A 14,216-nucleotide genomic window follows, 5' to 3' on the forward strand; every position below is an offset into this window, starting at 1 on the left:
GCACCCCTTTGTGCCTACTTGCCCACCAAAATAAGAATGTTCAAAAGATTAAGTAAACATCTAGGTAGATCTTTCATGTCCCTCGCTTAGTATTTATGTTGCTTCTTTTCATTTTTCAGGCCAGGAATTTTGCACTTGTGTTTAGTAGGTAGTAAGCAAAAGGCTGTGTGAGTGTAAATAATAAAAGAAAAAATGTGTTATGTTGGGGGAGCAATTTGGACAAAGATTGATTTCCCAGTTTTCCTTCTGTAGGTGAAACTGACAATTATGTATTATAGAAAATCCTTTGGGAAGACTTGATATGAAAACAATTGTACTTCATTGTCTTTTAAAGAATAAATGATTAGAATGTTGTGCCAGTCAAATTAATGAGACTAGTTCTAAGAAATACATATTTTATGGCTAATTTTTCATGTTTTCCCAGCCCACACAGAAAATACTACTATTCTAGAATATATATATATTTTTTAATTTGTATAACTTGGGAAGGTCCCTGCTGATGAAAACAACATGCATAATTTTCAAGGATCAAGCATAGCTTCAAAATAATCGATATTATAGAACACAGCTTTATTATCTTAGCAAGATTTTCTCTATAATTAATGGTACTGTTTCATGTTCTTTGCTGAATCACATTGGGATAGGATCAGACTGGCTAGCTTAATTGAATGCCAACAGGTGGGGCCAGTAATTGAGGCATTCGAATATACTTTAGGTACATACCCATTTCACGTTCTCAAGTGCATGACTTCAGGAATTGATTTTGAAGAATTCTGTATCTTATTCAGATTTTAAAATATAGAGAAGGGAGAGAGAAAGTGAGCATGAGAGCACTTTCTAGATAGTGAACTTTTGTTAAAGAATCTTGAGAACACATAAAGATTCCAGCAATCACCTGTCGACATGTATTAGAATTGCAGTGAAAGCTTCCAGGAGCAGCAGCTGTCGTGGCACATTTTATTCATTGTTTAAGAATGCCAGTTATATATCTATTGATTATATGCTGTTTTAGATTTAAGAAAACTGTTTATTTTGGGTCATCTCAATGTATAAATAACCAATACTATTAAAGCATTTTATTATAGGTTTTAGATTATTAAATACAGAAATAGAAGCCAAGTTTGAGTGTGTTTCTGTGATTGTACCTTTGATATCACTGATGAAACATCCCAAGATCAGGCCTTCTAAGGGACCTAAGTAGAGTAAGAATAAGTATATTTGGAAATATATTGTTTTTCTTGGCTAATTTGGCCAAAGGTTCTAGAAAGTATAGAATAGTGGGTATATGCCAACTCTCATTCCTTGTCAAAGCTAAAATTTGTCACTTTTGCTATAGAGGCAATAGGACTAAATGTATAGTGAGTGTTATATGCACATTACTTATAAATTCTTATGTTAGGACCAGATGGTCTCTTACGTTTTTTTCCAGCTCCAAAATTCTCTTCCTTCTACTTTAGTTCCTTGATTTTTAGAGATGAGGAAACAGATTTCTTTGTTCAAAGAGAGCTGGAACTAGAACATAGACTAATACTTGCTAACCACGCTGTGTACTAGTGTCAGCCAGATATGGGCATTCACATACCACTTTCAGATTTTTCCATATCTGTGTACTTACTCATACTATTTGACTTGGTTCTTTAAATAATGTTTTTTAAAAGAAATTTTTTGCTACTATAAATGGAAAACCGTCACTTCCTAAAAATAGAAAGTAACTCTAAATAAGAATCCAAATCAAGGCAAAGAAACATTATTAAAATTTGATTTAAATTTCAAATTTAATTAATTCTTCTTACTAAGTTTTTAATTCTTGCTATTCTTGGTCAGAAATGTGTCACAACAGTGTTTTCATGTTCAATGGCAGTACCTTAATTGTCTAAAAGGAAAAGCACAGTTAACGCCTCTAATTGTTTCTTTTTAAAATGGGATGCTTCTTTAGGGGGAAAAGGAGAGGCCATGGATACCTGTCCCTAAATTACAGTATGATTTAATGTAGATCAGAAGATCTTGTTATGTGGAACCAAAATTGTTCCTTGGTTAATTTGAGCTAATTTTTCTTAAAACTCTTAAATTTTTACATTGAAGGTTTTAGTTACCTTCACATCAGTTTCTTTTTCTAAATGGGGGATTTGATCAGTATAGTTTATTTTACTTAAGTAAAACATTTCTGCACAAACCTAATGCCTCTCAATTATTGTGAGATAGCTATTATTGGTTTCTGTAACCTTTGAACAATTTAATTAATTAAAATCTGGTTATCAAAAGCAAATTCATCTGGGAGGATGAGAGGATTTTATAGTGTATTCAAATGGAGGAAATGTTTTTCTTAAAATAGTTCTTAAGCATGTGTCATTTCTTTAAAATAATTTAGTAAGCATTTTTTTAATTTACCAACAATGAAATTTAGTGTGTCGTCTGTCTGAATTGCTGGTCTGAATGTGTACATCAGTTACAAGGGAGAAAAGGGGGTCAAAGTGGGGGCCTTCTCCTTTTCCTTATTTTTATTCATTGGGCTACAAATATTCTGTGTTGCCTCTCTCTCCAGACGTGCTGCTACACAGGCTGTATTTCACTCTACTGAAGGAAAAGACAAGGAGGCATTTTTCGTTCTGGAGTTTCCTATGAAACCTTTTGGTGGAAGTATAAAACCAGGAGACTTTTATGGGTTAGCTCGTAAGAGTTTTGTTGTGAAACCTTTGTAACAGGTCTAACAGGAAGACCAGGGAGAGACTAGATATAGGAAAGACCGGGTCCCATTAAACTGCTGATGAATAGACATGATAGTATTGTGGGGATTGTTTATTGTAGTAATTTTCTGGCTTATCAGAAGTGTAAGTCTTTCAATTTTTATACTTGTGTCAAATTTATATTTTTTAGTTAAACTTTTTATTTTGAAATAAGTGTAGATTCCCATGCAGTTGTAAGAAATCATACGGAGAGAGACCCCGTGTACCCTTTCCCCAGTTTCCCCCAGTGGTAATAACTTGCAATAGTGTCATAAAATGCCATGACCAGAATACTGACGTTGATAAAGATACAGAACATTTTCATCACCACAGGGGTTCTTCCTGTTGTCCTTTTCTACGTACACCTACTTCCCTCCTACTCCTACCCGCTCCTTAACCCCTGGCAACCACTAATCTGTTTTCCATTTCTCTAATTTTGTCGTTTTGAGAATGTTATATAAATGGAATCATTTATGTAACCTTTTGAGGTTAGCTTTTTCTGTGCAGCATAATTCTCTGGAGATTTATGCCTGTTGTTTCATGTACCAGCAGCTTTTTTCCTTCTTGCACAGTGCTCTTGCACACATACAGTGCTCTTGCACAGTATGGATGTTTCCAGTTTGGGGCTGTTACAAATAAAACTTCTGTATAACCATTTTGTGTACAGGTTTTGTATGACCGTAAGACTTCATTTCTCTAGAATAAATGCCCAGGAGTGCAGTATATAATTTTCTTAAATATTTCCTTTACATACGTTTGGAACAACGTCAGACAGTGTTATAATTTTCACTTTGACATTCAGACATAATGTATAAAATTCAAGAAAAGGAAAGCTTATTGTATTTACCCGTATTTTGACTTACCATCTTCTTTCTTCTTTTCTGATGTTTCAAGGTTCTCTTCTTTCATCATTTCTTTTCTGCTTAGAGAATTTCCTCTAGCCATTCTATTAGGGTAGATCTGTTGGTGACAACTTTTCTTAATTTTCCTTCATCTGAGAATGTCTTGATTTCCCCTCCATTTTTGCTGGTTATAGGATTCTAGGTTGACAGTTCTTTTCTTTCAGCACCTGAAAAAAATATGCCACTTTCTTCTGGCTTCCATAGTTTCTAGTGAGAAATCCACTGTCATTCTAATTGCTTTTCCCCTCATAGGTAAGGTGTACATTCTCTCTGACTGCTTTCAAGATATTTTCTTGGCCTTTAGCTTTCAGAAATTTAATTATAGTGTATCTGGGATGGGTTTCTTCAGGTTTATCCTGTGTGGAATTTGTTAAGGTTCTTGGATCTGTGGTTTTCTCTTTCTAAATTTGGTAAGTTGTCAGCCACTATTTCTTCGAGTAATTTTTCAGCTCTCCTCTCTCCTCTCTTTCTCAGTTCTAGTGATACAAATATTAGCTGTTTTGCTGTAGTCTACCAGGTCCAGGCCATGAGGCTCTGTTTTTTTTTTGTTGTTGTTGTTGTTGTTTTAATCCCATTTTCTCTCTGTTGTTCAGATTGGGTAATTTCTATCTTCCAGTTCACTGATTCTTTACTATGTTCCTTCCATTCTGTTGTCATGCCCATCCAGTGAGCTTTTTATACCTTCTATTTCTTTGCCAAAATTTTTTTTTTTGTCCCAAACATGTTTGTAATTGAAGCATTTTTATCATGGCTCGTTTAAAATCTTTGTCAGGTAATTCTCTCATCTCTGTCATCTCAGTTTTGGCATCTGTTGATTATCTTTTTTGCATTGTTTTAAATCTTTCTAGTTCTTGATATGATGAATGGTTTTCTATCGAAACCTGTTCTGAGACTCTGGATATTATCTAAACCTTATGTTCCCAGTGGTTTTGCTGACACTGCTTTGGCACAGGAAAAGGGGGTGCCTTCTTGTTACTGCCAGGGAGACACAGAAGCCCAGATTTCCTACTCAGCCTCCATTGACACCCGAGGAAAGGAGATCCTTATTACTGCCGGGTGAAGGTGAAAGTCAAAGCTCCCCGTGTGGTCTCCACTGATACCACTAGAATAGAGGTGTGGTGGGCATGTTATCAGCCAGCAGGGTAGAAGGCCATGACACTACTGTGGTTGAGGGGTTGGCCTCCTCATTATGCCCACATGAAGTAGAAGTAAGTCTAGGCTCCCAACTTGGCTCTTGCTGGTGTGGGTGGTGGTGGGGCCACAGTGTTTCCTGTGGTGTTTGGCTGCAGTAGAGCAGTTATTGTCAAAAGCTTGCTGTCCTGCTAAGGCTGCCCTTTCTTGTTCCTTTGACTAGAGAGAGCAAGCGTTTGTTGGGGTTTCTTTTGGTCTCTGCCAGTTGGCATTTCCAAGTTGCTGGATTCTTCAGCTCCAAATCTGGGATATCTTAGGCAGAAATTAGGCCCTGAGGTCCCTAGCTGGTCTGGCTTATCTCTACTTTTCAGAGTTCTTGTGTTTTATATATAATGGCCACAGTTTTTAGTTGTACTTAGTGGAAATAATAGGGGAAAATACATCTACTCCATCTTCCTGGAAGTGGAAGTCCCTACATTTACATTTTTAATCTGTTTAAACAGTTGTATCAAATATATAACATTATTTGGGAAAACGTTAATACTTTCTATAGTATGTGATATTTTGCATAATATTGTACTCACGAGGATTACTGGAAAATAACATCTTTATTTAAACTGAAATTTTTTTGTTCACATTATTAATGAAAACTTTTCCCCTCTAGGAAATAATGCAAAAGGTGTCCCAAGGCTCCTGACCAGTGAACAAAGATTTGAGAAAGACAGCCAAGCTCATGTTTTCTCCTGATCAAGAAAATCATCCATCCAAGGCACCCGTAAAATATGGTGAACTCATTGTCTTAGGGTAAGGTTTCTCCCTCTGATGACACATAAAACTTAATCAGATAGAGTAACTCTGACATCTAGGTTAAAAGTACTTTTTTTTTAGAATTTATATCCTACCTATTTCCAAAAAGGATTTACAGCTACAGGGTAATATTACTAAATCAGGAAACTCTTTGAATTCTCATTTTTATGCCATCTCTTATAAGTGCTGAAATACTGCACAAGCTTTGCCTCGCCCTCACCCCCTGAAAGGACAAAGCTTCTTCAGGATGAAATGAAAAATGTATTTGTCTACAGTCACATAATCACATCATTTGTCTTCCCTCTCCTATCTTTTAGAAAAATTTGCCTCAGCTGACTCCCCCTTTAGGTCATTTCATGTAGGTTAGGATTTGTTTGTTCCTTTGCCCCTCTGAAGTATAGTTGCTTTGTGCTGTGGTCCTTGATGAAAGGAGTTGTATAGGCGTAACAATATGATGACTTTGAAGCCCAGGACCTCACTACTTGTTTGCTTCAAAAGTCATCTCATCCATACAGCTCACACAGACACAGTCTAAATCAATTGAAATAATGGAATCATCTGTTCTTTAATCTAAACTTGCCATAACTGTCAAAACAGAAGCACAGTATTAGTCTAACTAGAGATCTCAGAAACTAGAAATTGTAGAATTTACTTCCCCCCTACTGTTTCCCTTCTTCTGCCTAAAAAGCAGCTCTAAACATTAACATATGTTTTAGAATCAGGTTGGGATAAGTTCTTGTTTAAGTGAGAATGTATCCGTTATTTCAGATGAGAGAGTAAGAGAAATTGTGAAGATAATATGGAGTTATTGAGCTTGGCTGGAAGTCAGGAATCCTGGATTCCAGTGCTTATTCCAGCTCTGCTAGCTGTGTGACCTTGGGAACGTCACTTAACCACTCTGGGCCTTAGCTTCCTCCTCTGTAAAATGACAATTAGACAAGATCATCTAGACTCTTTGAGACTTAAAATTTTTCTTTCAAAAACAGAATTTAAAAGATCATAGACTTAATATAGTAACTACCCTATTACAACTTCAAATCACATAGATTTTAATATATTAATGACAAACAGCTTTTAACTACCAAAAAACTGTTCCAAGTTAAATTCTTCTAGCAAGAAATTTGAGTCGTTTGACAACTAGAATTTAAAGTTTAGTGTATGGTTTCAGTTGCCTCCCTTAGCCCAGCAGTTTCTCAGTTAATCCTTAGCAATTGCAGCTGTCTCTGTATCTGGGGCTTGGTGTCTTAAAATGCAAATAATGCTTCTTCCCAGTCCTCCAGAAGGAGGAGTAAAGCTGGATAAGGTTGTCAGTTTCGTGCTGTTGCTGCTTACAGAAGAGCTTTGAGGTACAGAAACACACTGTGGGAATAGAGAGCATATCTCCGGAAGAGGAACTAGTCACGCAACCCAGTGGACAGTAGTGAGGGGCAGTGAGAAACCCACCATGACACTGATGGCAACACACAGCCTAGAATAGCAAAATCAATGTGATAGCTAAGGGGCGCTACTCTGAACTTTCAGCAAGCCTAGCAAGATTAGCAAGGGCATTCTCCAATAGAAATCAGAGTGTTTTATTTTCCATAAAGGATCAGTATAATTTCCATATATGGTGGTCTTTGAGTAAACTCCCTTCTCTTCCTTGTCAGCCACGAATGTAGGCCATTTTACCATCACATTCACCTCCAGCCTAAAAATTGTCACTATTTCCTGCTTCATTTCCCCTAGATTGGCCAACTATACATGAGAAACCATCAAACCAAAGGTTTTTTCCAGGGTGCAGGGGGGGGCATGAATGAGGAGAGATTATTGTTAAACTACTGCTCATGCCATAATGAAGCAGTAAAAAATGCAAAAAAGCGTGATAAACACCTGGATTCAAATTCTAGCTTTGCCAGTGTCACTTGTGTGACCTTCAGAAAATAACTTAAATTCCTCTGCAGAATAACTTAATTCCTAACCTGTAAAAGTGGAAAGTGATGCCAACCTCAAAGGGTTCTTATGAGGATAGATTAAGTGAGGTAATGTATGGGATAGAACCCAGTAGTGCCTAGTACATAGTAAACGTTCAAAGGTTTTGTTTTGAACTTTTTTCCTATTAGATCAGTCCTTGCTTACTTGCTTACCTTCAGGACATATCTATATGTGGTCATGGAGAAATGGTCATAAGATGTCAACACCAAAACTACTTTTAACTACTACTTAGCAGGCATCTCAGTCAGACAGGTTTTGCCAACATGATGTGAATGCGTATGTGTACATTCAAATTGTTGAGACTTAACAAGTCTAAAAAATTCTTATTTTGAAAGTTCAGCTGTTTAAACCGTTTGGTTCACAATTAAAGGAGATTCAATTTTAAATAATTCATACTGTACTTTTAAAGGTTGTATTAGCACATGCAAACATTCACCTTTAAAAAAAAATTGAATGAGTCATATGGAGTCAGATATGCTGTTAATCAGCTCTTGATTATCTTGAATAAAAGAGGGAAGAAAAATATAGATAACTCACAGCTGTGTATAATCCAAAAGGTACTTTTCTGTGACTTGGAATGTAGCCCGAAAGAATCTCATTTTGTTTCACACTCAGGCAGCTGGTCTGGGGATCAGCGATTACTCAAAGGAATTTGAGATACTTATAATGTGCTCATAGATCTTTAGTTGGGGATTGATCCTATAAGGCAAAGTAAAGCATTTGTTTCTAGAATTGTCTGGTTCTTACAAGAGATCACCTGCATTTTTTTTCCCCATCAGGTATAATGGGTCTCTCCCAAATGGCGATAGAGGAAGGAGGAAAAGTAGGTTTGCTCTATTTAAAAGACCCAAGGCAAATGGGGTGAAGCCCAGCACTGTGCATATTGCTTGTACTCCTCAGGCTGCAAAGGTAAAAAAAAAACCCTAAACTAAATCAATAAACTTGGAGAAATTGAAACCCTTTACATGTTGTTTATATTCTCTAGCATTCTCTTCACATTCGCTACCAGAAGTTTCCTTTTGTTTGGATGGGAGAAGACACTTCGGAGACACGATGTTCGAAGGGCTGCCATAGAGAAGGGTATTGGACATTTGTTTTTGACAAACCAGGATCAATGGGTGAAAATTAGAAGACATTCCCTTTTCTTATTAAAAAAGGACTTTACCTGGTATTAAGAGTTGTGTGGCTGTCTACCCTGAGAAGTAGGGAGTTCTCCCTGTTAGCTGGGGGGCCTCGCCTGGCTGGGCAAGGGATGCAGTTTTATCTAATAAGGGTATTCCGCTGCTAGAAGCATGTTTGGATGAGGTCATTTTTTTAACTAAGGGTCTTTATCAAAGATTCTATGGATGCTCTTGTTTTTATTTTTTGTTAAGACTCAGCATTTAGCATAGCTTGAATGAAGTAGACCTAAATAATTATTAATCAAAGCTATGAAAGCAAATATCCAGTTGTATCTACAATATAACTTCTCGATCTCCTGGTCTGTTTAATGCTTCTAAAGCCCCTTTTTCTTTCTGTACCAAAATCTCCAGAAGCCGGGCCACCGTTTCAGCACACTTGGGCTTTTCCCAGAGTGATAGACAATTAGGGGGAATTTCAGATCTTTACATTTCTTATGAATCTCTCTACTTCAAATTTTATAACACAGACTGAATTTGATGTGTAATGGGTGAATAAAACTTAGAGTTCCTTGACTTCTGGAAGTACCTGTATTTTTAGCTAAGCAGCCCCAGGATGTGCATTAATACTGTACCATATGAGGTATATCTTTGTAAGTTGAATAAATGAGAGACAGAGAAATTAGCATCTGATGCCTTGTTTTAGGTCATAGCTCCAGTCCCTGAAGTTAATTGGATTTTTGGCTTTGTTTTATATCCAGTGTGGTGTCTAAAACAGAGTCCTTATGCCTTGACTAGGCCTCCTCTATTACTATTTGGAAGCCAGTGAATGTAGAAAAGGGACAGTTTCTTTTAGGTGTTTCTTTTTACTGCTTTGCAGAGAAAGGATATGCTAAGCAGGTGGTGGAAGTGAACAGCTTATGGATCCAATCTGAGGAGCTTCTTTCCAGTATCTCTCCACAGGAGTGCTCTTGACATTTTGGATGTGCCAACTCTTCTTTGTGCAGGACTGTCCCATATATTGCAGGACATTGAATATTCTTGATCCCTACCCACTAAATGCCATTTAAACCCTCAAATCACTGTGACAGCCAAAAAAATGCACCGTATGTTTCCAAATGCCCCTTACACAGCTAATACAACCTCTGGTTGAGAACCACTGTCATAGAGAAAATATCTCTAATCTCTACCTCTATAATATCCTCTCTGTGGCTCGCATTTTTACCGTCATACTTCTGGTGTTTTTATTGTTAGCTCCTTTTCATCTTTACTAGGCAACAGGAATCTTAGGGATCAAAGATTGATTCTTTCCTCTTTCAATTTTGGAGGAATGTAGTAGTGAGGTCATGAAGAAAGCTCATTGTTTAGTCTGGCGGTCATTTGGGATGAGTGGTTAATCCCTGCCTTCCAGTCCAGTGGGAACTTAACTTGACATAGTTCTTATTCTCAATCTAAGAGTAGGTTTAACAGTAAAAAAAAAAAACCAAGGATTACAGTCTCACAGTACACAAAAAACTGTGTTTTTAAATCTCTTTAGCCACTAAGAATTAACTTCCAAAATACTGAGCAATTATTTAATTGAAAAATCAGTTGCTTAATACTGAATTAAAGTAATTGTAGGTTATAAAGCCTATAAAACAATTATATAATGTTTATGAATACATGAATGAGTAGTAAAAAAAATCTTACCATGCATGGGAATGATCTAGACTGCGTTCTTGAGGTTGTTTACCTCTGTGAAGAAAGGGGGTTAGGGAGGGATATGTGAGCAGCCTTGATTGTATCTGTAGAGTTTAGATTCTTATTAAAAATGAGAAGCAAAAATGGCATTTTTAAGCTTTCATAAAGCCAGGTAGTTAGCACCCAGGTATGTGTTTATTCTCTTTGTATATTTGAAATTTTCACAATCTTAAAGCTGTTGTTTTAAAACTTTTATCTATAACAGACTACCTACAAATTGAAAGCAAGTAAAATTTTATATGCCAAAGTTCTAATTAAGAAACTTTTTTTCATTTAGCCTCTTTACTGTGTATAATCATTCTTTTGTGTCTTTGTATCTGTTTTCCTTTTACGCAACCTGTTTCCACTTCCTTTGTGTAGGTTTTCCCCCCTCTGATGTTATCTTCAACTCATGTACATAGAAAACGCCTGAAAACAAAACTGAAAAGTTCTTTTTAGCAATATTTTTAGTTTGGGATAGGTCAGAAGTACAGTCATAAGCATTCTATTCACTTCCTTTGGTAATGTTTAATCACTCTATGAATTTGTATGTATCTAGCCCAGCATGTGGCAAATATTTGTCATCTATAGACTCACACAATGGTTAGGAAAACAGTAAACTCTGCTTATTGGTTAAGTATAACTCTTTGAGTTACTTTAAAAGTAAGATTCCTCTTATCCTGCAGCTTTTTATATTTTTTCCTGATCAAAGCAGTACTGAGGACTGTTTTCACTTTCTGGATGTGATTTAGTTTTGATTACTTTATAATTTAAAATACTTACAAGAGAGATCCAGATTTTATACTGTTTTTATACTATGAAATTATGTTCTTAACTCTATAACTGCTTCAAAGTATTTTTCTACACCCAGTGAACCTAAGAAACTACTGTCACAGCTGAGGTTATGCAAGAGTTATTAATCTTTACCCTAAATTTCAAGGGGAAAATATGTCATGTATGTGATAAATAGATTACCTTTCTCTTTTTTTAGTGAAAAGATTATCTGATTTGATTGACCTGCCAGCTAATTTTTGCTATTAATCTTTTCTTTCTTAGGCAATAAGCAACAAGGACCAGCATAGCATATCATATACCTTATCTCGGGCCCAGACAGTGGTGGTTGAATATACTTATGACAGCAACACTGATATGTTTCAGGTATTATAACATCTGAATTTTTTTTCTTAAAAAACACAAAAATTAAAAACCTGTCAGTAACTTTTGCTGTCATCATATTTTAATAATGTATTTCATTAAAATATATGTTGATTTCTAAACCCCGTATTTAGAAGTCAGCATAGCATGGTTAAGAGATGGGCTCTGAAATCAGAATTCCTGATAAACATCGCTTAGCCACTCTATGCCTGAGTTTCCTCCTGTGAAGTGCAGATAACAGAACTTCCCTCGAATGACTGTTAGGAAGCTTAACTGTGTTAGAACATGTAAAGTGCTCAGAGCTGTGCCAGGTAGCTGGTAAACACTTAGCTATTAATAATAGTAGCTATGATAATAGCTCTGTTAGCTATTATTATCCCAAAAAGGAACCAAGAAATATTCTGCATACATTTATGACTTTTTTTTGCAACTGCTTCCCACCTTCCTTCTTAGGCAACAAAAAGTACAGGCAGTTTCTAACTGTTCACATCACATATGTGAAATCAAACTTGTTTCTCGGCACATATTTATTTGGTCAAAGCTATTGGTGCAGTACAACATTTTTTTTCTCTCATTCTTTGTACTAATCCATTGCTGATATTTTTATAAATTGATAGATGATAGAACAACCAAACCCAAAGATGTAAGCAAAATTCATGATATCTTTTCCCTTAATAATTGGGTTTAGTAAAGCCCTGGGATTTTTTTTTAAATAAACTTAAATAGGACATAAAGTACCTGATAATGTTGCTGTTACACTTATCCAAATTACTTTTCCGTTTTCTTTATTTACAAGATTAAATGAATGTGAAAAGGCCTAGAGATGTCTTTAGTAATAACCAATGTCAAAATATTTCTTTGAGGGGCCGGCCTGGTGGTGCATCTGTTAAGTTCGCACATTCCATTTCAGCGGCCTGGGGTTCGCCAGTTCAGATCCCAGATGTGGACATATGCACCGCTTGGCACGCCATGCTGTGGTAGGCGTCCCACATATAAAGTGGAGGAGGATGGGCAGGGATGTTAGCTCAGGGCCAGTCTTCCTCAGCAAAAGAGGAGGATTAGTGGCGGATGTTAGTTCAGGGCTAATCTTCCTAAAAAACAAAACAAAAAAACTTTGAAGTCATCTGCTTTCTCCCAGCCCTTTTAATGGAATACAGTCATCCACCACATAACACTGTTTTGGTCAATGATGGACCGCATGAGTGACAGTGGTCCCATAAGATTAGTACCACATAGCCTAGGTGTGTAGTAGGCTATATCATCTAGGTTTCTGTAGGTACACTCTTATGATGTTCGCACAATGATGAAATCGTCTAAGGACACATTTCTTAGAACGTATCTTCATCATTACGGGAAACTTGACTATACCAAGTTTTTTAGAATAGTGTCTATATAGTTAATATTAGAGTATAGATGTTTGTTTATCTCTTCCTTTGTTTTTACCAAAAAAATAAAAGTAAATAACATCCTTAAAGAAGATGAAGTTTTAGATTTTAATTAGAACCTAACACAAGCTTTAAGATGATTTTCCACATTTTATTTTACTGACAACCAGTTAAAATGAATGTGATTAGTTAGCTTTTTTAAAAATCAGGTTGCTACCTAGATATGTGATTATAGACTGGAATTTTAGTTGCAGAAGGTACCTTGTATTTATTTGTTTATCCCTTATCTTTTATTGATAAACTTACTGAAATCTTGTGAGTTAAAGATTGCAAAATTAGTTGGGAGCAAAATTGGTATTAAACCAGGCATTGTGAATTATGGAACAGTGTCTTCATCACTTTATGAAGGTCCTTAAAAAGTTGTAACACTTTTGGTTTTCTCCTTTTCATAGGGAATAGAGAGTATTTCCCAATATGGTAAACTGACTATACCCTGTCTACAAGCATTATACCTACGGAAAATCCAAACATTTATACATTTAAAAAACCTGAGATACATCAGAAACTACTCCGATATATTAGCCAGTCTTTGAGGAACTGGTTTTATAAGCATCATAAGATTGCCTACGTTCTAAACTGAACAAGAACATTTCTTACTCGCGCCATCAGATCTTCAAACTCTTAATGTATGCATTGCTGGACACTATGAAGTAAATAAAGGAGACATTACAAGTTGATTACATGCATAGGTGCTACACTTGTGGTCTAAATGTGAAGTGCAGGCTACTGAATGGGTTGAAGAAGGGTGAGGAAAAGACTTTATAGTAGTGCCTTGTTAGCTGATCCTTTCTTTATCAAGTTGAGTAGAATTTTGCCAGTCCAACCAGTAGAAAGGCCTTCTGACAATAGAGATGGCAGAGAAGTACACAGTGTGGTAGAAGATTGATGAATAAGCTACTTGTCACCAGAAAATACTTTTTGGGTGAACAGAAATAACATGAATTTAGGTTGGATTGGTAGGTGGGAGGCAAATTGTGAAATCAGTTTCTAGTTATTATCAGAAATAAGAAACTAAGTTTAGATAGGTTCTAAGGAACCATTGAGGTTTTTAATGGGGCTGGGAGAGAATGACATGATAAGATCTGTATTTTAAAGCTTAATAGTAGCAATTAGAAAGAGGAGGAATTACTAAAGTTTATCCTAACAGTTTTATATCCTAGTGACGCACATCTGATCACAATCATGTAGATTTTTCCTCTTTATAGATAGTAAGATTTCTTCCTTCTTACCTGTCATTACCAGTAT

At 36.1% G+C, this 14,216-nt stretch overlaps 1 protein-coding gene across 2 annotated transcripts in view; it reads left to right on the forward strand.

Moving 5' to 3' along the window:
• Window positions 1-14,216, forward strand: part of PELI1 (pellino E3 ubiquitin protein ligase 1) — a 55,511-nt gene that overhangs the window by 36,306 nt on the left and 4,989 nt on the right. Inside the window, exons 2-4 of one of the 2 annotated variants that reach the window (XM_044772561.2) lie at window positions 5,421-5,560; window positions 8,314-8,443; window positions 11,428-11,529. In XM_044772561.2, the coding sequence (XP_044628496.1) occupies window positions 5,490-5,560; window positions 8,314-8,443; window positions 11,428-11,529 (303 nt within the window). In that variant the 5' untranslated portion in view covers window positions 5,421-5,489. The remainder of the gene's footprint in view (window positions 1-5,420; window positions 5,561-8,313; window positions 8,444-11,427; window positions 11,530-14,216) is intronic. The other variant, XM_070512716.1, reaches the window with a different exon arrangement.

Source organism: Equus asinus, chromosome 6 (assembly GCF_041296235.1).
Source record: "Equus asinus isolate D_3611 breed Donkey chromosome 6, EquAss-T2T_v2, whole genome shotgun sequence".
Lineage (NCBI taxonomy): Eukaryota > Metazoa > Chordata > Mammalia > Perissodactyla > Equidae > Equus > Equus asinus.